The 27,207-nt window shown below is 45.6% G+C and overlaps 1 protein-coding gene across 1 annotated transcript in view; it reads right to left on the bottom strand.

Moving 5' to 3' along the window:
- Positions 1 to 27,207, bottom strand: part of KCNMA1 (potassium channel, calcium activated large conductance subfamily M alpha, member 1) — a 427,405-nt gene that overhangs the window by 93,950 nt on the left and 306,248 nt on the right. Inside the window, exons 16-17 of the mRNA XM_015416325.1 lie at positions 6,304 to 6,390; positions 3,514 to 3,590 (exon numbers count right to left, since the gene is read on the bottom strand). Coding sequence (XP_015271811.1) covers positions 3,514 to 3,590; positions 6,304 to 6,390 — 164 coding nt within the window. The remainder of the gene's footprint in view (positions 1 to 3,513; positions 3,591 to 6,303; positions 6,391 to 27,207) is intronic.

Genomic DNA, 27,207 nt, shown 5'->3' with positions numbered 1-27,207 from the left:
GTGACATAAATGCATCGTGTATGTGTTTAAAACCCTGCACAGCCAATCAAAAGCCTTGCCGGGCAAAAGCGGCACCTGGCTCCACCCACTTTCCAAAAAACACTTGGTGGACATCAGGGAAAGTGTTGGCGGGCACCCACGGTCACCACGTCGGGCCCCCCCCTGATCTATGGCGTTAATCTAACTGGCAGGTTATACAATCAGTGGTATCAAGTACTGAAGCCTTTCCTGGACTTTTCCAACTTCAGCCTGCAGTTCTCTCCCCTCCACAAAACAACGCCCGGCACATGGGAAAGTAGCAGATCTGGGAGTAAGTTATGCTGCAGAGCTAGTTTTCTATGTACAGAGACATTGTAGTTTTGTTGCAGGAGGCATCTGAACACGTAAGCAGAAGGGCAGCCCAGGAAAACAGACCAGTCCAGGAAAAAGCTTTACAATTAAATTCTTCTGACTGTCTAAAGCAGCGTTTATACTAACTCTGTTAGAGCAGATGGTAGAACCAGGAATTCAACAGAACCAGGAATTCAGACAGAACATGAATCCCACTTAAATGAAAACTTCTGCTGTCAGCACTGATCATTTCATCATGTGTGCATGAGGAAGGGGGCGCATTGGTAAGAATATGTAATCACGGGAGCTGTACAAGGATCCGTATCTTATTGCAAGATTGTCCTGATCAAAAGATACTAGCTGAGTTCACCCAAAGGGTGCTTTCCCATAACGTCCATGTATCGTGAGATGATTTTCTTTCCCAGGCATCTCACAGCAGTCAAAATAAAACTGGGTGGCCAAGAGCCACATAAGATGGGCTCAGTGAGCTTCAACTAAAACAGATGGCTGATTCTCATGGATTTCCAGCCATTAGGGCAGGGGTCGCCAACGTTTTTGAGCCTGTGGACACCTTTGGGATTCTGACACAGCATGGCAGGCACAGTCACAAAATGGCGGGCACAGTCACAAAATGGCTGCTACAAAATGGCTGCCAGAGGAGGCAGAGCTTAGGTCTAAAATGGTTCCCGCCAGGGCGTTTTTTTTTCTGGGGGAAATGCACCGAAATGGAGTTCTGGAACCTCTTTGACAAAATTCTTTTTAAAATGCTGAAAAGTCCATGAGTTTTCAGTATACAGATTGAAAACTTAATTTCCCTCTTGAGGGTTCTGGCACCTTAAAAAAGAAAAAAAGCCCTGGTTCCCACAGTTTAGCTTCAGTCAGTCACACAGTGAAGATTTCTTATGCCGTGGTGGCAGCTGTTGCCAAAGCAACATTTAAAAAAACCCTACACAACCAATCAGAAGCCTCGCAAGGCAAAAAGCCTACCCGGCCCCATTCACTTTCTAAAAAAAACACTTGGTGGGTGCTAGAAAAGGTGCTGGTGGGCACCATGGCACTAGGGTTGCCAAGTCCTACTGTAAGCCACAGCCGGGGACTCCCGGCTTACTCCGGGAGCGCGCACGCGCCGCAAGCACGTTACCCAGAAGTGATGCGGCCGCGCCGGGCGTGCCGGGGCGGGGCTGCGGTCATCCGAGGGAAAAAACATAGAGTTTTCCCTCGGATGATTGTGGCCCCGCCCCCGGCATGCCCAGTGTGGCTGCGTAACGTTCGGGTGACGTGCTGACACCAGGCACGTCCCGTGCTTTGGGGGTGGGGTTCCCCCCCGGGGCCTGATCCGCCGGTGGCGGGGAACGGGCCTCTGGGGCGGGGGATTCCCCGCTCCCTGGGGGCACTTGGCAAGCCTACATGGCACCCAAAGGCACCACATTGGGGACCCCCGCACTAGGATCACTCATGGGCATGACTGTGTCCCTGACAATAGCATCGTCAGAGTAACACACTGCTGGCAGAAGGGCTTCCGGGGGATTTTCAGCACTTAAGGGAAAGTCCGTGTGAAACCACTCTGCACATGACAACCTCAGCACCCGGCACCAGGAAGAGCTGTGGCCACCACAGTGAAGACCTGGAGCAGCTGGTGTGACTGGCTTGGGCGGCACAGGGCATGTGAGTATCAGCAGCAAGAGAGACTATACGAAGGGCCCTGGCCTGCTGCCAGAGCAAGGAGCTTCCCTAAACTTTGTCTTAGTGGACGCGTTCACAAGAAAAAAAAGAACAAATTTGCCTATATGTTTGACAATATATATATGTGCCTATATATATAATTTGCCTATATGTTTCATTCCAGAAAGGGTGCTAGTCTGTCGTGGGAAAAATAACCAGCAATTTTGGGGAAAGCCTATACATATAATTTGCCTGTATGTTTGACCCCAAAAAAACACCCTTCCTTTATTTCATTCCAGAAAGGTAAGTGTGCTAGTCTGTCGTGGGAAAAATAACCAGCAATCTTGGGAAACTAACGACTACTAAAGTTTCTTATTTAAACAAAACAAATAAATAAATAAAAATAGAAACTCATAGAAAACTCAGGCTTAGGAATAAATCACTGGATTTGGAGAGGAGCACGGCTCAGGCAAAGCTTTTGCATCACCTCGGACATGCCCGTGTTTCATGGCTACCGCCACTGACAAGCTGACGGCAGAATTCTGCCTTGGGAACTTGTGAGACTGACCCCCCCCCTTTTGTCTTTGGCAGTAGAGACAAAGGCAAATTAATGGATTTTCACACAGTGTAACTCTGGGTGGGGTCTGTTTCAACTTTGCTAAATTATTTGTCTATGAAGGGTAGGGGGAGGTGGAACCATTAAATATATTAAACGCCAGCATTTTTATTATGTAGATGTAATACGATAGAGCCATTTCAAGTCCACTAGCACCTTCGAGACGAGCAAGATTTTGGGGGTATGATCCTGTGATTGTCACAGTTCCCTTTGTCGTCTGCAAAATTTTGAGGGTATGAACTTTCGAGCTGCAAGACTTTGGGGGGTATGAGGGTTTTAAAGATAAAATAAACACTTTTATTAAGTTTTGTAATCGTAAAACAGATCTGAGAATACATAATAGGACAATATAGAAAGAACATATACAGCGTAAATGAACATCTGTACTCTTTATCATCGCTGCAGAGAGTCAATTGCACTCGGAATCACCTCTTGTTGCATCGACTAGTTTAACATTGGAAAACCACGTAGCAATGACATTAGAGGAGTATGAGCTCCGTTCGTTGTCTGCAAGATTTTCAGGGTATGAGATTTGGAGAGCCCAAAGCTCGCTTTGCTGTCTGACAAAGGGAGTTTTGACTGTAGAAATCTTATACCCCAAAAATTGGTCTCCAAGGTGCTATAGGGCTGAAATCAAGTTCTTCTGCTGCCGACAAACATGGCTACCTTCAAAAATATAATGCAACAATTATCGGAACTTTGTTCACTCAGGCCCCGAACAATGGTGAAAGTGCAAACGAAACATTCAAAAGTGAATTTTTAAAATATGCGTACGTCACTATTACCAGCGACTCTTATTGGCCAGGTTGGTATGTACAGGTTGCCTAGTCTCTCTCTACAACTGTGCAAAAACCTTAAGGCTGAACAGCTCTTTCACAGTGGAGGGGGTGTTCGATAGGACTTACGTCGTTTGCAGCCACACTTTTTTATCCTTTTGGGATCTGTGATGTCATCATGACAGGCCTTGCAGTAAAAAAATGCCCTGGAGAGGGAGAGAGAATGGAAAAACTGACACATTTCTTAATCCATACAAATGAAATTAGTCCCACATTTCCTTCCTTGCTACAAGTGCCAAGTTAATGAAACATGCCAGCCCTAATTTCCTTTAATCTTTTGAAAGGTTTAGACATTTAAAGAAGGAAATGTTTGCTACGAGACAATTAATTTCAAACACAAGGCTGGGTGATTTAGGTCCGTGCTTCTTTTAATAAATTTAACTCGAAAATAATTGGGGGAACGGTTAATAAATACGACACGGCGGATCAGATCATTCCGCTTTCATCTCGGGGAAGTAGCATCCAAAGTGACTTTATTATCCAAACACAAAAGTGATGAAGAACTCTTGGCTTGGCAGGAGAATTGCTGGCTCAAAGCCCCCTTGATTTTGGAGAAACGGACAGCTGAAGACATAGAAGGCCATTCGTTCCACTTAGTTTCACTTAGCTTAATGTTCTGGGGGAATTTAGACGTTGTCATGACATAAATGCAGGGCACTCGTAATTATTCCTGCGACTCCAGGACTTGGTGCTTGCAAATCTTGCTCTGGCTTCAAAGAATCTCCTGTGTAAGTTGAAGCACTGTTTTCAACTAGCTCTCTGCTGTTCCCAGTATTCTGAGGGCGGTGACCACAGTGAGACCTTGTCAGGCTGTTGTGGGGGAGGGATGTTCCCCCCCTTCATTTGCAAAATATTTCTCTATGCCCGGGGAAGACCCAAAAGAAACCCCTGACCTTGTAAGCAGGGCTACTTCTTTCATGACAGGCACTCAACCAAGATGTGTGCTAGTAGAGAGAACAAGCTGGGGAATCAGTCTGGAGGTAGGGGCGAGGGTTTTGACGTTTCCCCCTCGCACACAAACTCAGGCTGCGGTCACACAGAGCATTAGCCACGCTACAGAGACGGGAGATAGGCGGATTTTCCGGGTGCGATCAAACCACAACATCTGGGAAGCGTAGAGCTCCCGTGGCTAACCCGAGGCTTCCCACTAAAGATGCACCGTAAAAAACTGAAGGTACCTTGTGGCAGTGGCCCTCTTGTGGCTGGCTCCACCTCCTGGGGCAGCCATTTTGTGGCTGTGCCCACCCCTGCTTTGTCAAAATTCCAAAGGTGCCCACAGGCCAAAAAAGGTCGGGGGACGTTTGCCTGAGCCAGCTTTTAAAAAGGGTGAAGCGGATTGATGGTGTATCATTCTTGATAGCTAAACCGGACCTCCATGTCCAGAGGCAATGAGTGGCTGAACAGAGGAATGCAAAAAGCTGGAGGACATGGAGGACAGGAGTTAGACGGAGCATGCATGTCACTCCCATTCTGCAGACCCCAATAGCTGCCCGTCAGTTACTGGGCTCGGTTTAAGGTACTGGCTTTCATATACAACTCCCTTCATGGCCTTTGACTCTCATATCTGTGGGACTGCCTCTCCTCTTATCCGAGCAGGGTCTTCTGCAGGGGCCAACCTGCAAATGGGCAAAATTGACAAAATGCCCGTACACACGCCTTCTCCGTGGTGGCCCCTCTCCTTATGGAACAGCCTGCCTGAGAAGGTCAGGATGGCTTCCACTCTCCTGGCTTTCCCCAAACTGTGCTTTCCTAAACAAATAATGGGGCTGCACTGTACAGAATGGTTTACAAAGTTAGGCTGCGGTCACACGGAGCAGTAGCCACGCTACTGCGACGGAAGATAGGCGCCACATCTGGGAAGCGTAGAGCTCCCGTGGCGAACCCAAGGCTTCCCCCCGAAGATGCGCGGTTAAAAACTAGTACCTCGGAGGTACTAGTTTCCGGAAACCGCGGGGCAAGGGCAGGTGTCTGATCGTGTTTCCGGTGGCATCCGGCGCCCGCCCATGCCCCATTGGGCAAAGGGGGCCCCCCCCCCGAAGTCTCCAGGGATGCGCACAAGCACCCAACAGGGCATGCGCATACTTCAGGTCAAAAAAACAAAACACAACCCCGTTTGCCATGCCGCGCCGCTTCTTTGGCGCGTCGTGTGATCGGCACCTCCCCCCTAACCACCGGACCTCGACGGGACGCCTGATCGCACAGTCGCGCGTTATTTCGCTGCGGGGCAATCAGCCACGCCTCCCCCCGCAATATCCGGCCCATGTGCCTGGGGCCCTACTTGGTAAATTATTAGGGACTGGGCAATTCTAATGTGTATAGTTTGCTGTAAGTGGGATCCTGCTATGAATTTTTGCATCGTTTAATATGTCGTGTTAATACTTATGTTTGCTGTGGGTTTTTTGTTTTTGTTTTTTTTTGTTTCTGGTCAGTTCCAGATTTCTACGATACGAACCCTATTGCATTGTGTTATAGGATGCTGCATCCTGTTGACCGTACTGACTTGCTGTGTGTTTCATATGCCTCGAATCCCAATGATTGTTTAATATGCCTTGAATCTATGCCATAAACAAATAAACAAAATGCTCTTTCTGTAGGCATCTCAGGAGCACCTGGCTCACCATGGCTGGAAACATGGTGCTGAATGACAGGGACTCTCCACTAGAGACTCCCCTGGGGGTTTGCCCCTCCCCACATCACACAAAACAAATATAGTTGGGAGAACATTCTGAACCATGTTTTAACCGTTGGCTGGCAAGGTCGATACGGGACAGCTTTAAGTTACACAGTCAACAACAGGTCAACCAAAATAGAGGAGAAGGCATAATTAGTGGATTAAATCCAACATTAGCAAAGAGTTACCTTTTTACTTCTTTGGCGTCGCTTGCAATGAAGAATCCTAAGGTACCCTCTTGAATCTTCACTTGGTTTCCAGGATTGATTAATATACTGTCCGATGAAACAAACAAACAAAAACACCCCAACATTTTTAAATAAAGAAGACCCCAAGAAGACAACACCATTAGATCATGCTGTTTTTCAATTACTAAACTGAAGAAATCATTTAATCTTTTTTCTATTATAGGGGGCCCATTAGTCAAAAATGTATGTTTAAAAAAACCCAAAAAAACCCTACAAGCCATTTTAATGGGGAGTTTCAAATCTGACCAGGACTTCAACACACGCACAAAAATTTTTTTAGGTATTTTTAAAATCTAAATAATAAACTATGGCAGATGTTATGTCATTGACTTCCAGGCCTTTTATTAAATCATTTGTTATCTTGTGTTAGGAGAAAGAAAATCTATGAAGCCTCTGGAAAAGTTTTGATTTTTTGCTTTATATTAGAGGTTGACCAAAAAAACAACAACACAACAACATTGTGATTGGTGAAAAGGGAAATGGTTTCCAAGGAAGAGTTGCTTGATAAACACTCTCTTCTTGTATTTAATGGCCTCTGTCCCCCTTAACGCCAGTTTTTCTTTTTTTTAAAAAAAGGTTTATTAATGGGCCCCCTATGAGCATACGTTCCATTGTTTATGGTATGATACACGCGTACACACACACACACACACACACACATATATATATTTACTCAAGGGGAATGGTACAAGACAACCGGTTACCATTGCTAAAGAGAACATACAGTGATTATGATCATATAGTGATTAATAATTCCCACGTCCCAATACCCCTTCTCAATGTGTAGCTAATGGATAAAAATAAATTACTCATCCTTCTTGGAAAATGAAAACAGCTACGTTTGAAAGGGATACATTATAACTAGCTGTATTGTGAGGAGCTGATTTCTGTGAATTTGATATATGGTCATAAAACCTGACATTGGGTTATTGAGGGAGGTCAGGCAGTAATCAGTATAATCCTTAACTTGGCCAACCAAGGGATTTTGGACACACTGGGATATCAGGTGGATACTGACAGTTGGGGTGGTCGCTTATTATAGCATGCGGACATGTGTAACCTAAGCTGTATGCATCACACTGCCAATGTTCAAGGAAAATTTTATCTACCTTTTAGAACCTGCTCAGAAATCTAGGGACATAATAAAACTTCTCCTCCCTGTGGCAGGATGATGGAGACAAGCCATTTACCAAGTTGGTAAATACACATCCTGTGGTAAGCAAGGAATGGATCATGTGTATTTTCTCATACACAGAATCTGCAGGGGTGACTAAGATAACTTCGGTCTCCGGGGGCGTTAAGTGTGTGAATATTAAGGCTAGGCAAACTCAATCCCACCTCAACTCCAATGACTGGGACCCCATTTTTCTCATCGTAAGGTAGAGGAGGAGATGTTTTCCCAGCCACAAAGAGCTTGGATGTTACTACATTGTGTTGTGGACTCCAGCCATCAGGAATTCTGCTTGCACCAACAAATTCATGTGATTGGTCTGGATCTGTGTAACCCTAAATGCCTGGCAACACTAAATTCTCCAAAACCTTTCACGACCAGCATAAGAAATAGGACCCCAAAGTTTCTAATGATTCTTTTTTTAAAAAAAAAATGTTCTCCCATAACACTCCCATCCCCTCTCTTCTAGGCAACTCTGCAACTTTTAAGAAATGTCTTCCTATCAACTTAGACCAATAAAATGGATCATCAGAACTATTTTGGATCCTCTTTCTTTTCCTACGGCAAAGCCGTTCATTCACTCTTCTAGGAAATGTGTTGTTCTGTTAAGTCAGAGGAGAGTACACACAATACTTGTAAGGGAAGCAAAGACGGCCAGTGACTGGAATTGATTTGGACTTAACAGAAAATATGTTTTCGAGGGAAGAAGTTGATAAAAGGACAGTCCAAGGACATACGTATGAACAGACAGGGTTACACAAAGTACAAATTTCCAGCCCTAGCCTTTCGGAGTAACTGAAGCCTTATTATTCAAAAGTGTTATCATGTTTACTGCTAAACTGGTCATCTGGAATATTTTCAAATGTAACCTATCTCCCGAATGTGGTAAGACACTGCTTTCGGATATCCTGCAATTCTTCATACTGCCATATCTTGTAGGAGCAAAATGACTGCCATAACTGACAGGGAAAGGCTGTATGGATATATGCCCCCTTCTCCTTTATAGGTCAATACACTCAATGGAGTGTGATGAGGCATGACATCATTGCTTCCTTTTCCTGTCAATCATACCAATACTTTTGCACTAATTGGCTGGAATACTGGAAGCAGTGACAGGAACAAAGTTACTTTGATAGACAATCCAAAACCCACAGGGTGCTATTTGGGGAGGAGGTGTGGCTCAGGGGTAGAGCATCTGCTTTCTTTGTTTGTTTTTAAAGCTCCCTGTCTGTCCCTGGCCCCATTGTGTAGATTTTTTAAATATGTTTTTGCATTTGTGTGTGCGCACCTGTGCCCAGAAGCCATGGCGACCTCTGGCAACTCCTACTGGCACACAGAGGACATTCAGAGGATGGTGTGTATCAGATACACCGATCCATCTAGAGACAGGTGTTATATCGATGGAAGCCAAAATTTCTTTCGCTTCGCTCCAGTGTTGGCTTAAACTCAATTTCCGCCCTCAGGGACTAACCCACTTGTTACTCTCAGACAACTTTCAATCCAAATGGCTGAGAGCAGTTCAGAATAAACTACATACTTTTGGCTCCCCCCCCCCAAGCGATTTCGAGTATGCGTTGGGATGTAGCGAAATCAGCCCTAAAAGAGAATGATGGACACGGAGAGGCAGGCAAATCTCGATAGATGTCCTAAGGTTAGAGCCCCGGATTTTGTCAAATATCGCTTGCAACCCATGTCCTATTTATCGCAGCTCGATGTTCACAAGTTTAGGAAAGCACTCACATTAGCCAGATGTGAGGCTTTCCCCTCCGCGATGCTTGAGGGCAGATTCAAAAAGATCCCTACTGAATTTAGATTTTGTCCATGTGGCTCAGGAGAGATAGAAACTATTGAGCACATGATGCTCAGATGTAACTGGTATAACAAGATCCGTGACAAATATATTACTTCTCTCATAACAGATATGGTGGGACAAACAGGTGCTGAGCAGCGTTAATTGATGGGAACCAGACAAGTACTGAAACGATGGCAAAATTTTGGGTAGCGTGCTACTGCATTCGAAATATACGATCAAATATATAACAACAGTTGCCTAATGGTCTCTATTTTATGTTTTCCCTTTATTTTATTATGCACAGCTGTATTTTTATAGAGTTTTATTTTATTGTCTTAAATTCAGTTAGCCTGACTCTGGCCTCCTGACCCTGGTATTCTCTGGAGGTCTCCCATCCATATACCGGCCAGGGGCAACCTGTCATGTTAATGGATCAAATATTTTGGAATGCATGTACCTCCCATCCATATACCGGCCAGGGGCAACCTGTCATGTTAATGGATCAAATATTTTGGAATGCATGTACCTCCCATCCATATACCGGCCAGGGGCAACCTGTCATGTTAATGGATCAAATATTTTGGAATGCATGTACCTCCCATCCATATACCGGCCAGGGGCAACCTGTCATGTTAATGGATCAAATATTTTGGAATGCATGTACCTCCCATCCATATACCGGCCAGGGGCAACCTGTCATGTTAATGGATCAAATATTTTGGAATGCATGTACCTCCCATCCATATACCGGCCAGGGGCAACCTGTCATGTTAATGGATCAAATATTTTGGAATGCATGTACCTCCCATCCATATACCGGCCAGGGGCAACCTGTCATGTTAATGGATCAAATATTTTGGAATGCATGTACCTCCCATCCATATACCGGCCAGGGGCAACCTGTCATGTTAATGGATCAAATATTTTGGAATGCATGTACCTCCCATCCATATACCGGCCAGGGGCAACCTGTCATGTTAATGGATCAAATATTTTGGAATGCATGTACCTCCCATCCATATACCGGCCAGGGTCAGCCCTGTTTAGCTTCCAAGATCCAAGGAGACTGGGCTTGCTTGGCTATCCAAGTTAGGGCATGTGTGGATTTTTGATACATACTATAGGGCCTGATTCAGAGTAAGATGCAATGATTCCACATTGCATCTTGCAGCTCTCTGATGAGAGGTACATGCATTCCAAAATATTTGATCCATTAACATGACAGGTTCTTCTGTGTTCTAATTTTCATGGCTTGCAAGTTACTGTTTCTTTGGGGTTTTTTTTTCTGTTCTGCACATGTTGGCTTCCTCCGGTGGTCAATTCAATATTACACTGGTTTATGTCCGACATAAAAACCTGCAGTTTAAATCTGCAGGGAGATATGCAGGACATAAACCGGTGTAATATCAAATCAGCCACTAGAGGGAGCAAAGCTTACAAGCCAGGAAAATGAGAATGTGGAAATGCCTATGTTTTTCAGGCTGCATTTAAGGGCGGGGGGGAAACTTATTTGTGTTTGCACTTATAAAATGTAATGTGTGAAGGAACCTTCAGCTGTCCTTATATTTTACATGCTGCCAGCTAATCGGTTCCTGAACTCGTCCCTAGAATCAGTGGCTTTTAAATTATATCTTGAACTTTTGTTTATAATGCAGGCCCTAATGCATTTCTATTAACTACTTCCTGCTTCTAAATGAAATAGTGATAATGTAATGTATTCTAATTGACTTGAATGCATGTACTGAATGTAACATGAATCATTCCATTGCCATCTCATGTTAAGCTTCGTCCTGGGCTAGGATCCTAATGTAACCAATAGGAACACTAGCCCAGGAAGCAATATCCAATCACCATGAAGAAGCTCCCTGAGCGGGAACGTTCGTGATTGGCCTTTATAGGTTCAACCTTATTGGTTGTGAAATGTACAGTAGGCGTGGCTATATTAGCCAGGAATGTTTAAAATACTGAACAGCAGCTATGTAACTTCGATGGGTTCTGGCTGACTGATGTTGATCCGTGTTGGAAGTGAGTTCGAGTTGAAAAATAAAAGACGCATTCTTGCTGAATCACTCTCCGACTCTTTGTTAAGCTTGCGACTTAACAGATAACCTACAGTATATTTACTTGGGGAGAAGAGGAACAATGTTACAGGAGAATTCAGGCTTAAAATTAATGGCATGGTGGGCAATCCACACAATGTGCCCATCCCCCCAGCCTTGAATTACATGCTTTGTCAAAAACCATGTGGAAACGGTGTCTTCAGAAATAATTTCGCTTACACCTGGATCCCAAGTAAATTGCAAAATGACCACGTGGTGAGTGGCAACAAAGTTCAGCTGGTAGCAGATGTCTCAGAAGACCCAGTTCCATATGGATGTCGTAACAGGATGGAAAACTGACTGCTGAAAAGCCAAAACTACCCTCAGTCATTCAGAATCACGTGATAGAACACTAGCTACATCTGCATGAACTAAACGGTCTAAGAATACCACAGACTAGATGCTACCACTCGGAGTGGAGAGAGGTATATATATTTGAAAGCGGGTTTTAAATATGGAGATTTCTGTTCAAACCACACAACAATTGTGGACGTTCTGGTAACTGTAGGTACTCACTAAAGGTAAAAAATGATCAATGTCTTCTTAGTGAAGACAAGAACTTGTGGACCTCATCTCTACCTGGGCAGGGAGCCCTACGTAAGCCACTTGGGAGCCTCCCATGGTGGTAGAATACAGGAATGATGGTTTTAAAAGAGCATCTTTTCCCCGTAAGAGTGCGGCATTGGTAGACAGGAACTGCATAGAGGGAGATTGCCCCTGCTAAACATCTCCCGTTGTGCAGAAGAGCTTTTTGGGTCAAAAGGCAGCAAATCCTGGCTCAGTGATGGTTAGTGTGAAATGCCCACATTTGCTGTTACATCTACATGCATGTGTTATATGTCCAGGCATATGAAGTGCACCCAGACACATATAATACCTATGCATGTCTATTCTGAATTCATGTGTAGGACAAATGTCAAACGTCTGACTGGATGAGTGACAAAAAAGAAAACTATGACAAATAACTTCCATGATACGGTAGATGTGCTGTACCATTCCCCATGCAATTAAGATCACAACAAAATATATTATTCACCACTGTATTGTAATAGCCATCTCTAATTTAGCACACCTGGGATGCTCTTGATCAGTTATCTCAAAAATAGTTTTGTTTTGTTTATTTGGATCCATGCTGTGCCCAAATGAAAAGGCATATCGTAATCTGGCAAGCAGCTCCTTAAAACCAAAAATTTGGTCACTATGGCAACTATGAATTATAGATGTACTTTTTAAAAATCTTCATGGATTTTTTTTGGCAGAGCGTATTGACAAACAATGTGGGAGGCATGCGCACACATCTCTCGCTGGGGAGCTGTGTGTCTCCCGGCTATCGCTTCTTTCTTCTGGGTTCCCTCTGACTGATGTTAATATAGATTCCACATATTTATATTACACAGAAACAATTCCACTACAGACACAAAAAGAGAATGCAGACAACAGGTAAGGCAGCTCCATCAAAGCTACAGAATACTGAAAGCTCCAGTTTCACCAAAGCAGACAAATCACACAGAGGTTGGCTTGCTCCCAGGAGTAAAAGCCCTCGGTTAAAAAAGAAACAGGAGAAAAAGAAAGACAGTCAACTGCCAATGGATTACAGCATTGGTTGCTTTAACAGGAAGGTGTCTAAACTTTAGGCAAGCAAAATGGTGGCGAACATGCCAAAATGTTTGCAAGCGGTTGAATTGTCTGTTACTCATGGTCGCGAATCAGGTTAGCAACGTGATGAGAATCAGCCAAACGTTAATAGCATTTTATTCTGGGAGCAAGCTGGTGCATTTGTTTATTTTTTAAAAACCACACATGTTTCTCACGCAGCTCAGCATGCCTTGACCGCTGGGTTAAAAATTACAGGAAAACGAGAAGCCAAACAAGAGGAGCGCAACAACTGCAGATCCTTGAAGAAGCCAAGTGTTGCAGTAACTTCTCTGCAGTTGGATCATATGAATAATGCCAAACTGACAGGAAGCTACCTCTCTTTATTTGCATATCTACTCCAAATCCATAGGAGAGGACTCGGAAAGAAAGGATGACAACACACTATGCAGAGTGGTGTGACAAAAAATGGGAGAAGAAGAGGCGGAAAAAAAGAAGAACGACAAAGGTGGAGGGATGCGGTTCAGGAGGAAAGAATAACATGTTGAGAGTGAGAAAGAACCCAGGGTGAACACCCTGAGGAGGTTGTGATAGTATTTTAAAACAACAACAACAACAACAACGACAGCCACAACAGAGGAAGAAAGGGGATTTGGTAGTTCATGCCTTGCGTAGTTCAAATCCAAAACAGCAGGATGGCATGTAAGCTAGGAACACCGCTGAATATCAGCGTGCGGAAATAATGCGCAAAACATGCCAGCGCAAGTTGGGGGCGGGGAGGAAGTCAACTCATTCAAAGGTTCCAATCAATGGCTGCCTATGATGGAATGAATATGAACATATAGTACAAAGAGCTACCCGGTGCGTGAGGATAAGAGATACAGCAGCGTCTAGCACATGCCATATCTCAATCCATCTGATTCAACGCTCCATCTAAAAAAAAATAAAAGCAAAACAAACAAACAAAACGAAGGAAACCGAGACAATTATCCTCTCTTAATGGAAAGGTAAAATGGGGAAGAAGAAAAAAAAAGGACATGAGGTATTGTGCAGGACACATACGCTAAAGGAGGGATCTGGGGATATCTCCATAAAGACATGAAGGAATACGAAGATGATGTGGCAGCGCGAAGGCGAATAGACAAAGGAGCAGACATTGTCGTAACACAAGGCGAGTAAATAAAATGGGGGGGGGAGAAGAGTGTTGAACAGGTGAGACAGTTTTCCTAATGAAGTAAGCTGGCGCACCCAAGACGTTATTACAGTCTAAAGCTCATATCTAAATTTTGTTTGCGTGTATATATATTTGTAATACAACTATTTCCTGCAAAGAAGTTAGTGCGTGAGTCACAAGAACCAACAAAGAAACAAAATGTTGCTATAGAGTTCTCTCTCCTCTTTGAAACTGGGAGGGACGGGGGCTCATATATAAATATACATATATATGTATATATGTACACGTGGGCATGTAGATATAAGGGAAGGATATAAATATATATGTATATATATTGAGAGAAAGATAGACAAAGGTGTTATCTTCCTGAATTCTCGGCAAAGGGGTTAGTCCTGAAGTTAGGAGGAGTGAAGGTAGTAGGGCTGAGGTTGGAAGGAAAGGTAACGAAGAGGGCGTACCGCTTTCGGCTTCTGCAAACGACAAGAAAAAAATTGCAAATCAAACACTTTGATAAAAAACCAACTGACACCAAAACAAAGGCAAAAAAACCCCTTTTATTTCAAATCCTCCTAAGGCTGCAACGTTGTTGTTTGTTTTTTTTTAAGAAAAAAAGGTTTTTCTGCAGAAAATGGGGATGACAAATAAGGAGGAGAGACAGAGAGAGAGTTCCACACAGGAGTAAAACACGGGGGGATGTGACAGAAGGAAGACTGGTCATCTTTCCATTTTCTTTTCTTCAGGGGAGGGGGGGGGCGGAAAGGACACCGTAAAATTGTCATCTGAGGAAGGAGGGTATGGCTTTGGGCATCCCAAAGATGGAACAGGAGCTTTATCAGAAACGTTTTTATCCTCTTCCCCTTGAGGATGCTCTCAGATGGGATGTTTCATGTTCCGTTTGGTTACAAACATCCTCAAGCCACCCTTGAAGCCTGAGAACCTCTGGAAACTGATGACACCCCCCCCCCCTTTGGAGACCCCAGCAGAGCAGGTCCAGGTGACCCAGCCTGCAGAGCACCCCCTGGTACCCTGGGGAAAGCCTGGTCAGTTCACATGGTGCAAAAATCTTTGGGGCCTCCGCGAATCACAAGTCCACGAGGAATTCTGTGCTCCCCAGGGCCGCCATGCCCAATTCAGAGAAGGACCAGGGCATGCATGGAGGGGGCCCGAGACTCCCCCCAACCATGCCCTTCTGCTGAATTTTGCCGACTACTGGGTGGGTGGGGAGACGGATGTGTAATGACGGCTACACCTGCATTCCCTAGTGGACCAAACAGTGGCTGCCCAGAGCCATTTCAGGGGGGGAAAAGGGCAGAGGGGGAAAGCCAAAATCCCTTCTCCATGCACACAAAAGGTCCCAACCCAAATCGGGCTCATAAATGCCTGGGAAATACAGGACTCCCAGGGCACTCCTTACACAAAGGGCACACATTAGACCTTCACGTTGCGTGAATTGGCCCTAAAAATGTAATTAAAACCTTGTCCCTAAGTACATAGTCTGGTAATCGCCCCACTGATTTTAGCAGTGTAGATTATGAGCTTTGAGAGACCTGATTTTTGGTTATTCATGACACACGTACACACACACACACACACACACGAGTTTTGATTGGTCTTATTTCAAAACCCTACAAACCTCTTTGAACAGAGAAAACAAAAGGGACACGAAATAAATCAAGATGTGTACTGACACCAAAACGCGGGGTGGGGTGGGGGAATGTCAGTGGACTGTGTCTTATCAGTTTTTCCACACAAAAGGACAGGGCTCTTTTGGCATCCATAAAGGCTCTGCTGGGGGTGGAAGTACCCGTATGAACCAAAGGCAGCTGGGCTAGTAGCTAGAGCAACGGAGAGACTCAGAAGTGACCGAGCAAAAAACCCTGATAGGATCTGAACTAGTTTGCCTAGGGTAGCTTTGCCTAACACGGACATTAGTGACCAGTTATGCCACAGGTAAATCTGGCCATAATTCAATGACACCAATACCCACCGGAAATGTGGTTTAATGCTCCACAAAATCAGGCTACAAGTTATTTCCGGTTTCTTCCAGAAGGCTAACTGGTGGGGATTTAGGATAGTACTTGTGGACGCAAGAGATAAGCCTATAATCCATGTGCAATGGTAGGAAGAAGAAAGATTTTATTGGTCCTTATGAATCAGGGATTCAAGATCTGTGAATTAATAGTATCTGTCTTGATATGTGGTGAATCTACACAGTTAACTCTTCCAAGCTTTTTGAATGATACGTTTAGAAATAAGCCATTAAATACAAGGGCATTTTATAAGAATTAATAGTCTAAAATGGCTAGATTTGGGTTCAGTCGCGCCTTATAGACCAACAAGATTTTACAGGTGCAAGCTTTCGAGAGTCAAAGGGAGTTTCGACTTCAAAAGCTTATAGACCCCAAATCTTGCTGATCTCTAAGGAGCTACTGGACTGCAGTCTGCTTCTTAAACCTCAGATCTGCACGGCTGCCCTTTGCAAGATTCTCAAATTGAGTGCTCTGTTTACAATCGCATGTGGTTAGGTGCCCCCGATCCTCTTGCGGTTTTGCTGTATTTCAAATTCTACGGATCACGTCGAAGTTTTAAACGGCTAGGCTGGGGCACAAGCATACTCACAAACTATTGTTCACCCAGTGGGATTGCAAACCTGCGTTTCTTGCAGAATAGCATCTCTCCCCCCTCCCCGCCCCAGTTGTCTCACAGCAAACAGTGCGTGAAACTGAGAGGATTTCAAAACCAGCTTGCAGTGCCGCACGTCAGAAGTCCCAGTGGCCATCCCGAAGCCTTTGAAGTAGTGGCACTGCTAATTTTCAGGAAGAACAGGTTGCTTACCTGTAACTGATGATCTTCGAGTGGTCATCTGTGCATTCACACCCTTGGGACTCCAGGCGCCTGCGCCGACCCCAAGCAGTGACTTCTAAGCTCTGGAAGGAGTTTTCATGCCCCATCCCCTGTGCATGCCCAGGAACTCCACTGTACATGCTCAGGGCGGGGCACAGAGATCCCACCAGTTCCTTCTGACCCCCGTCCAACCCAACTGAAGAGTGTAGGCTGCCAGTGGAGGAGAAGGTCAGGCAGGCAGTGTGAATGCACAGATGACCACTTGAAGATCATCAGTTACGAGTAAACAACCTGCTTATCTTCCTCGTGGTCTCTGTGCATCACACCCTTGGGAGAGTAGCAAGCTCTGACCTACCTGGTAGTGGGTGGTAGCAGCTACTCAGTCACACATTGATTGGAGAACAGCTTGTCCCACTGCAGAACAGCCCCTGGCTCAAATGTCTAAGGCATAGTACTTGACAAACGTAGTAGGTGTGGCCCATGTTGCAGCTCTGCATATCTCTTGCAAGGGGGTTCCTCTGTGGCCAGAGCCCTCGCGGAATGTGCCCTAATTGGGCCAGGGAGGGGCTGTTTAGCCAGGAGATAACACAACTTAATTGTCTTTAATATCCATTTTTGATAGTCTTTGGGCTGAGACTCCGCATCCCTTCTGATGTTCTGCATAGGAAACAAAGAGTCGTGTATCCTTACGGAGGTGTATCCTTACAGAAGGGCCCGGCTAACATCCAGCAGATGAAGTCGTCTCTCTAAGTCAGACTTCGGGTCAGGAAAGAAGGTGGGCAGGGAGACTTCCACTTGGAGATGGAAGTCTGAGATGACTTTCCGGAGAAATTTGATGCCTTCACCGTGAAAGCAAAGGTAGGGTGGGTGGCATCTGAGTGCCCTCAATTCACCCACACACTTGGCCAAGGTAATGGTTACCAGTAAGGCTGTCTTCCGGGACAGTAGCTGGAGGTCGCATGTGGCCATGGGCTCGAAGGGCCATGGAGGACAAGGGGTAGGTCCCACACAGGTGTGGGTTCTTTCACTGGAGGGTGTAGACATATCAAACCCTTCAGAAAGTGCTTAGTGTCCAGGTGGGCAAACACTGAGGAGCCATCAATGTGATTGTGGTGGGCAGAGATGGCTGCGAGGTATACCCAGAAAGAGGAGTGTTTCATACCCCTGTCCACCACAGTTAGCTAAAGATGAGGGGAAGGTCTGCTGTGACCAAGGAGACTCCATGCTCCAGAGCAAAAGATGCAATTTTTGACCATTTGTAGGCATAAGATTTCCAAGTAGATGCCTTTCTGCTGTTGAGCATGACCTCCTTCACCCGCTGGGGGAAGAGGCCCAGGTGATCCTCCATGCTGTCAGCTTCAGGTGGGGGATATCGTGGTGGAGGACTTTACCCCTGTGAGAAAGGAGGAGGTCCGGTGCTGGGGGAAGGTGGAGGAGGATGGGAAACCAGGGCGTGGCCACCATGATGAGAATGCACTCTGGTCTCTCTCATAAGATCTTGTTGGAAACTTTGGTGATGAGGGGAATCAGGGTGAACCAGATGGTCAGGAGCTCCAAAAAGGGATAGAAGTACTTATTAGTATTAGGAGATGCATGGTCTGGGGTTGTATGCCGGATTTGAAGCGTTTGAGGAACCAGAGTGGCAGAGGCCTCGTTCTGAGTCTCGTGAAAGGCAAAACCATGGTTGTGGCCACCATGAGGCCTAGTAGGCGCTGGATGGAAAGAGCAGCTGCAATGCCCCATGACTTGATTTGCCCGATCAGAGATGTTATGGCAGCTGCTCTCTGAGTGGGTAAGAAGGCCCTGCGTACCGTGGAGTCTATGACGGCTCCTATGAACTGTACCCATTTGGACAGGGAGAGATTGGACTTTTAAAGGTTTACTTTCAAGCCCAATTCCTGAAGTACGGACAGTGTGGTGTCTATGTTTTGCAGGAGTTGAATCTCTGAGTTGGCCACCAGGAGCCAGTCGTTGATGTAAGGGAACTCTACTATGCTGCGGAGCTGGAGGTGAGCCGCAACTACGACCATCATCTTCGTGAACACTCTTGGGGCTGTGGATATCCCGAAGGGAAGAGGGGTATACTGATAATGATCTTGTCCAATCGCAAAAACGTAGGTAGCATCTGTGTTGTGTCCTGATGTCGATATGGAAATACGCATCTTGTAGATCGATGATGGCCATCCAAACCCCTTCCTGCAGTAACAGTAGTATTTGGGAGAGAGAGTCATCATTCAAAACTTGCGGTAGATGATAAACCTGTTGATAGCGCGCAGGTCCATAACTGGCTAGAGTCCACCAGCTGTCTTGGGTACCGTAAAATACCAGGAGTAAAAGCCACATCCCCTTGATTTTGGAGGTACTGGTTCTATGGCCCTTTTGGTAAAGAGAGACTGTACTTTTCCCAGTAGGGCTGTTGATGGTGGGGTGGTGACGACCCCCATGGTAGGGGGTAAATGAGGGAATTCTATTGCATACCCTTGAGAGATGATGGATAGGACCCAGCTGTCTGTAGTTATGTGTCTCCAGGCTGCAAGATGGGTGTGAAGACGAATGTTGGGAGAGCAGGTGGTGTGAAGCTGAACTGAGGCACTGATATCGACTAAGTCAAAGGCTGATATCGACTAAGTCAAAGACTAAGTCAAAATACCTGATGGTACTGGTATTTCTGGCCACTGTGTGACACAGAGTGTTGGTCTGGATGGGCCTTTGGCCTGATCCAACCCTGGCGTCTCTTATGTGCTTATGTTCTCTGTTTGGGGGTCCATGGAGTCTTAGATCTGATGGATTGTTGTGATGCTTGGAATTTGGATTTAGAATCCTACTTCCCGGCTGTTGATGTTGTTGTGGTCTCCATGGCTGGTCGGATGATGGCTTGTTAAACTGATGGCGGGGCCATGATCTGGACCAAGATCTGGACTTGTATGGTCAAGTGGGGGTGGTGACACTCAAGTTCTGTGAGGCTTTCATGCTCTTGTCCATGTCATGTAGTACTGTGTCAGTCGTGGTGTGGAAAAGGCCGGCACCATTGAAAAGCAAATCCTCAATACAAGCTCTTGTATCAGGATTTGTGGTAGATCTAACCCATGAGTGCCATCGGAGTGCCATGACGGGGGTGAGGGTTTTGGCAAAGGTGTCCAGCACATGCTTGGTGGAGAGGGTTTGTTCAGTCGGTCTCATTATCGCCTTTTGTCGGTTGCGATGCATCAGTACTGATGACTCCTGTATATCAGCAGGATTTTTGTCTATTGCCCGGTGAGGTGATATCGAGCGATAGGAGAGCATGGAGCATTGTTCCCAGTCTGGTGGTCGCCGTATTTGGAACCACAGGAATAGGCACTGGAATTGCCTCTGGTCCCATGGTGGCATTGTGGGTGGTGCTGGCCATTGAGGTGGTTGGGCATCATAAGGAGTGGCTGGATCTCAGTCCAGAGTGCCAGGTGCAAGTCTCTATGGGTATCTCGGGCTCGATGGCGATGGATGCAAGTAGGCATTGGTTGTGGGGAGCTGTTTCTGTTCATCGATCCCAATGAAGGGGAGTGATGGTAGCTCCGTTGCATTAAATCAATCTCGTCTACCTCAGACTTGGAGATGCTGAGGCGTTGAGATCCACTGAGATTTCAGTACCGAAGAGTTCAACCAATCAGTCGGTAGCTGACTCAGTGCTGACTGGATGGAGATCGGGTCCAGTGAAAAGGGGTACAGCCTCCGCATCCTGACGATGAGACATTGAGTCCTGTGTGGGACTCGGGGCTCTATGCTGTTGGTTTGGGCATGTATCAAGAAACTGTTGGAGATGTAAGAAGAATATAGGCACTTTTTTCCATATGTAGTGGCGGTGTGAGAAGATCCATAAATTTTGGAAAGATGTTAAACAGTTAATAACAGAGATTATGGACATAGAGCTACAATTGTTACCAGAAATTTACTTGCTTAATATAATACCAGATGGGTTCAGATGTGATGATGTATGTATTTTATCATATACCCTTACTGCATCTAGAATACTTGTTGCTAAATGTTGGAAAACCGATAGCTTACTTACTAGAGAAGAGTTGATTATAAAAATTTGTGATGTGGCAGAAATGGATAAATTAAATATGATACTTTTAGGAAAAGATTTAAAAGCTTTCCAAAAAAGATGGAACAAAGTTAACAAATGGTTTAGAAATAATGTTTAATGTAAACTCCAAAGTTTGATTTATATACTGCAATTTAGTTTTTCTCTTTTGTAATGTAAAAATCATAAATAAATCTTTTTTTTAAAAAAAAAGAATAACAGAGAGGAGAGATCATGTCCTATTCGCGCAGCAGTCAGAAGAGAACAGGCAGGATCGCTGCGCCCCGCCCTGAGCATGTGCAGTGGAGTTTCAGGGCATGCGCAGGTTAGGGGGCATGAAAACCCTTTCCAGAGCTTAGAAGTCACCGCTTGGGGTCGGTGCAGGCGCCTGAAGTCCCAAGGGTGTGATGCACAGAGACCACGGAGAAGATCTGACTTTCTTTTTTCAGAAGTGAACCACACTCTTTTTTTTTCTTTCAGAAATGTTTAGTTTTCTTTAAAAAAAATTATCTCAGCTGAAACCACTTTGAATTTGGACTAGGTTCCAAAATAGACTCAGGCTATCTGAGGCTTTCCCACCTCTTTCCCATTTTCCCCCAAACGTGTAACGTGTTGGATAATGCACTTTCAATGTGCTTTAGCGATCCTTTACAGCTGGATTTTCCTGTGCAGGACAGGAAACTTGCAAACAACTGCTAAAGTGCACTGGAAGTACATTATCCAGTGTGTGTGAAATTAGCCTTTCTTTCCACTACCAGCAATGTGTTTGGGTGTCGAGAGAGAGAGAGAGAGAGAGAGAGAGAGAGAGAGAGAGAGAGGGAGGGGGGGGGGGGGAGAGATGGTGGGGCCCGGCGGAGAGAGAGAGAGAGAGAGAGAGGACATGAAGAAGATGGTTACTCTTGAACCTTCATAAGGCCCCAAAATCTTACCAAAAGGAAGTTCCCCGAGCAAAGATCTCTGGGAAATGTAGTCTGTCAGGCCCTCTAGGACCTTGAGTTGGGCCCAAGTACCCTGGTAAATGACACTTTCTCAGGGATCTTTCTGCTAAAAACATCTTGCTCTGCTTCAAGTTTGGGAGGAAAACGGATGCCAGGTGCTGGCAAAAGAGGGCAAATGGTTGCATGATTACCCAGGGGCAGTAGAGGCCTTTTAGCAAAGTGTCATGGGATGGGCCAGTTCTTTCAGAAACATTAGCAGGCTCTCTGAAGAAAAAAACATTTAGAGAACAGGGACCCCATTCAGAATTGAGACTCACCTATGGCTACTTTGGATCCAGTGTAATCCTATACAGCTATACAGCTATACATCTTTCTAAACCCACTGGATTCCATGTCTTTATACAGGTGTTAACCGCTTAGGACTGCATGGCAAATCACTAAGGGACCCCTCTACAATGCAACTTCGATTGGTGCATTTTCAATATCGTTTTGCGACAAAGGTTTTATTTCAGCCCACTCTGAATTTTATAAAACCATCCCCATTAATTTTAAAGGAAGATAGATGATGAAGTCATGTGCTAACGAGGGGGGGGGAGTGTGGGATGCTCCGTTTTTTTAAAAAAAAACGGGAGTCAACGGCAACAGAAAATCACAGCAAAGAACGGGAGCTGGGATTCTTCAGCGCAAGAGCAAATTAATTAATCTCTGTAAGCAATTGCTCTTAATGTTGCTGCTGTATTGTTCGTCGTAATAATGAGCAGAATCGATCAAACGCAAGCGCCGGCTTCCCATCTGCTAATGCATCATGGGGTTGCTCAGTGGAAACGTTTTGGATGTACCACTGGAGAATACTGAAAGTTACCTTTCAAATTTGTGCTCCCCCCCAAAAAAAAACCCTTTAAAATATACATGTTGTATATTTATATATTCTATTTCTTGCATTATATTATATGTTGTATTTGACAACATAAGACAGCCATCTGGAAACACACACATCTTTTGACATCTCACACGTCAGTTGAGGGTTACAGAAGATAAGTAGGACTGAACATATATGTGGATGTGCTCCAAACCATAGTTTCAAATAGTCTCAATGAAATGATGACATATTTGGCAAGACCCTCATGTAATGACTGCTCTAGGGCCTCCCTGAGATGGCCGCAGTGCAGAAGGACTGGCGGTGGTACTGTCCCTGTACTGTCAGAGGGTTGCTGGGAGAAAAACGCACACAGGCCAGGAGAGACAAAGTGGTGCAGTGGTTAGAGTTGTCGGGGTCAGACTGGAAGGACACAGGGATCAAATTTACATTATGCCGCCGGGAGGCCTTGGATTGGTCACTATATCTCATTCTAGCAGGCCCCACAAAGATTGTTGTGACAATCAAAATGGAAGGGAGGGGCAACTCTAGCTTGTAGGGTTGCCAAGTCCGGTGTTGCACCGTAGCGGGGGACTCCCGGCTTGCGGCTGAAGCGCGCACACACGTCACCCGGAAGTGACGTGACAACGCCGGGCATGCTGGGGGCGGGGGCACGACCATCTGAGGGAAAACCATAGAGTTTTCCCTCGGATGACCGTGGCCCCGCCTCCAGCGTGCCCGGCGTGGTCGCGTCACTTCCGGGTGACGCACATGTCGGGGTGGGGCTCCCTGGGGCCCGATCCGCCGGTGGCGAGGAACGGGCCTCTGGGGCGGGCTTTTCCCCGCCCCCCGGGGGGACTTGGCAAGCCTACTAGCTTGCCCTGAAAGCGAGGTAGAAGTGTGAGGAAATGAGGTCAAAGGCTATGAATGAGGGAAAGGGTACCAAGAAAAAGCAGCTGATCTGAGGACAAAAGTGTATGACACACCACTGGACGCACATAAATGTTCTGTGAAGTGGGTATTTTTGTCCAAATCCCCTTTGGCCGTGTGAAATGCTTTGCTTTCAAGGAGAATGTTGAAAACAGGCAATATGGTGGAGTCCCTGGACACTTGCATTGCCAACAATAGCAATGTTAACTTCCAAGGACTTCTCTGATTATCCACAAGATTAATTCAGAGAAGTAACTTTAAAGCGCTTTATTTACTCCATTTCTACCTAAGGTTGTGCTTGAAATGCCAGTGGGAGGAGACTGGGGGGGGGGGGGGGGGGGGGGAAGGGGCTGAAAACTAGAAATGACGTGCTCAGTTGCCCCAAACTCTCTGGCTTAGAGAATCTGTGAATATCTGAACAGCATTGCACAATGTCATGATGTCACTTCTGGTTTTCTCCGGAAGTGACATCAGCGCTCGACCGTGAGTCAGGCATGCCTGTCCCCTACCCCCAAATGCTGCAGCCTGGCAACCCTATTTAGACTCCCCTTTTCTCCCCAGGGGGGACCCAAAGCAACTTACAACATCCCCTCCTTCTCCATTCATCTTCTCGACAACCCTGTGAGGTCGGGTTAGGCTGAGAGAAAGTGACTGGACCAAGGTCACCCAGCCGGCTTCCATAGCACGAGCAGAGACTGGAATTTGGTTTTCCAAAAACCTAGTCCTACATTCTAAGCGCTGCGCCACACTGGCTGTACGTCACAATCCAATTGTGCCGTTTTACGGAGTGGGTGGTGACCTCTTCTTTGCCTCTCCAGGTGGCAGCCAGCATTGTAGGTAAAGGGCTGGACTTGGCTCAACTAAAGCGTCTCCAGACAGACTTTCTTTCCCGGGAGGTCCTGAGTTTGACCCAAGCAGTCGTGGACCTAGTACCTCTACCCCGTTGGGAAAGAAGCCTGGGGTGATTTTGATTAGGAAAACGGACTCTCTGGGAAGAGTGACACCCTCTCTTCTATGCTGCTGTTCTGAGGAAATCCAACATTTCCTGCAGCAGCATTTCTGTGACATAAAACAATCAAGAAACAACCAAGAGATGCTTCATGGCCCTTCTAGGCATGTGGACTTCATACCAGGGAGACTTTTGTTCAAATCCTTCAGCCACGCAACTCAAATGATGACTTTGGGCTAGTCACTGGGTTGGATCAAACTGCTTTTCTGAGGGTGGAAGTAGGTGAAGGGGTCTCCTTTGTCCTCTGATCCAGAAAGGTTATGTGTAGTGTATTCAAAGCTGCCTTGAATGCATGACATGTTGTGAAACATCTAACTGAACTGTAATGTTAAGCTTCGTCCTGGGCTAGGATCCAAATCCATCCAATAGTATTGCTAGCCCAGGAAGTAACAAGCCAATCACTTCAAGCAAGCTCCCTGAGCAAGAACTAATGTGATTGGACCTTATCTCTGCAACCTCATAGGTTGATATGTGTACAGTGGGTGTGGCTACATTAGCCAGGAATGTTTAAAAGCAGGACAGCTGCAATGTAAAGGCTGTTCTGGCTATCTGATGTTGATCCGTGTTGGAGTTGTGTTCGAGTTGAAGAATAAAGTTGTGTTCTTGCTGAATCACTCTCCGACTTGCTTTGTTAAGCGAGCGACTTAACATTATGCTTGGGTGCCAAGAGGCCCATGTGGACAAAAGCCATGAGGGAGGAATATCTGGGAAGATTGATCAAAAAACCCGGCTGAGTCCAATTCACTGTCTATCTCCACCTAACAGACTATCTAGTTGAGATGCATGATGACTCGATACTCTGCTGGTGGACCTCCTGCAGGCACTTTGTTTTTGGCCACTGTGTGACACAGAGTGTTGGATTGGATGGGCCATTGGCCTGATCTAACATGGCATCTCTTAAGTTCTTATATACCTCTCAATCACTTTAATCTTCCTCAAAAGCAATCATAGAAGAGGGCCCAATAAGATGTGGCCTACAGTAGTATGACCACGGAGTTAATTGTTTTCTCCTTAACTCAACCCTGACAAAATCCCTCTAGGTCAACGCACTACCCATTGGCCTGTTTTCTTGAATTCCCAAAGACCTCCCTCTGAAAGCCAAGATTGTAAAATGTGGATAATTGCCTGTAAAAGGTGGATAATTTCCCCCTGTGTGTCTGAAATTTGACAGGGAGAATTCTTTGGGTGAGGGGTACATCCTTGGGTCACTTCAATTCAAACAGAAGAGGGGAGAATCACGGTCAGGAATGGAGCAAAGTTAGAGTCCAACGGGGCACCTTTAGGACCAACCAAGTTTTATTCAAGATGTGAGCTTTCGTGGGCGCGCACACTTCCTTAGACTATGAAATGGAGTTACATATCATAGTTGTATATATAGGGCTGGCTTGTTAAATTTGCATGCAAAATAGTGACAGTGTTTTTTTAAACAGATCAGAAGAATGACATGCTCGGTTTCTGGTTATCATCTGGTTATCACCAGAAACCGAGCATGTCATTCTTTTGATCTGTTTTTTTTTTAAAAAAATCGCTATTTTGCATGCAAATTTAACAAGCCACCCCCATATATACAACTATGATATGCAGGGGTCATTCCCTGCAGGAGCGCACAGGAGCGGAGCTCCGGCAGTAAAGAGCCCAGGGGGCGGGCGCATGCAACAAGCCCCATCCCCTGCTCCCAGCAGCCCTCAGTCAGAGCAAGAAGCAGCCAGGTAAGTTGCAGAGCCCCCCCCCCCCGGTCCAATACAGTGCAGTGGCACCTTTAAGACCAAGTTTTATTCTGGTACAAGCTCTCCCTCCTCTGTGAGGACAGATCTGCACATTCTGCCCCCCCCCCATAGCTAGCAATCCAAAACAGTCCAGTGGAGCCTGAGCGGTGGGTGTTGCCTTCTGACACACGTCCAGTGAGGTCAGGGGGTGTGGCATATGCAAATAAGTGATACTAATGAGTCATGCTAATGAGCTCCTGCACCTCTTTTTCTACGAAATGACCCTGATGATATGTAACTCCATTTCATCGTATGAGCAAGTGTGTCTGCACACGAAAGCTCACACCTTGAATAAAAATTTGTTGGTCTTAACGGTGCCCCGTTGGATTCTAACTTTGTTGTATTCTTCAGACCAACACGGCTGTCCACCTTGATCTGTCAGGAATGCGTTTCCCATTGATTCTAATGGACACACACACACAAAAACCTCTGAATGCTAAAAATGAACAGCTTTAACGATGAATTTGAAGAGAGCAAATCAAGGTTTCAAAAGAAAACTGCAAACAACAGCAAGACAAAACAAAACAAAAAAACCCCAGGCACAAATCCCTAGTTATTATCAAAGGAGAACTCAGGGGCATGGTTCAAAAAGAAGGCCATGGTATAGGGAAA

The sequence above is a fragment of the Gekko japonicus genome, unplaced genomic scaffold (genome assembly GCF_001447785.1).
Source record: "Gekko japonicus isolate JY-2015 unplaced genomic scaffold, Gekko_japonicus_V1.1 scaffold861, whole genome shotgun sequence".
In the NCBI taxonomy this organism is placed as follows: Eukaryota; Metazoa; Chordata; class Lepidosauria; order Squamata; family Gekkonidae; genus Gekko; species Gekko japonicus.
Note: the sequence above shows the minus strand (reverse complement) of the source record. Positions and strands in the feature narration are given on the sequence as shown.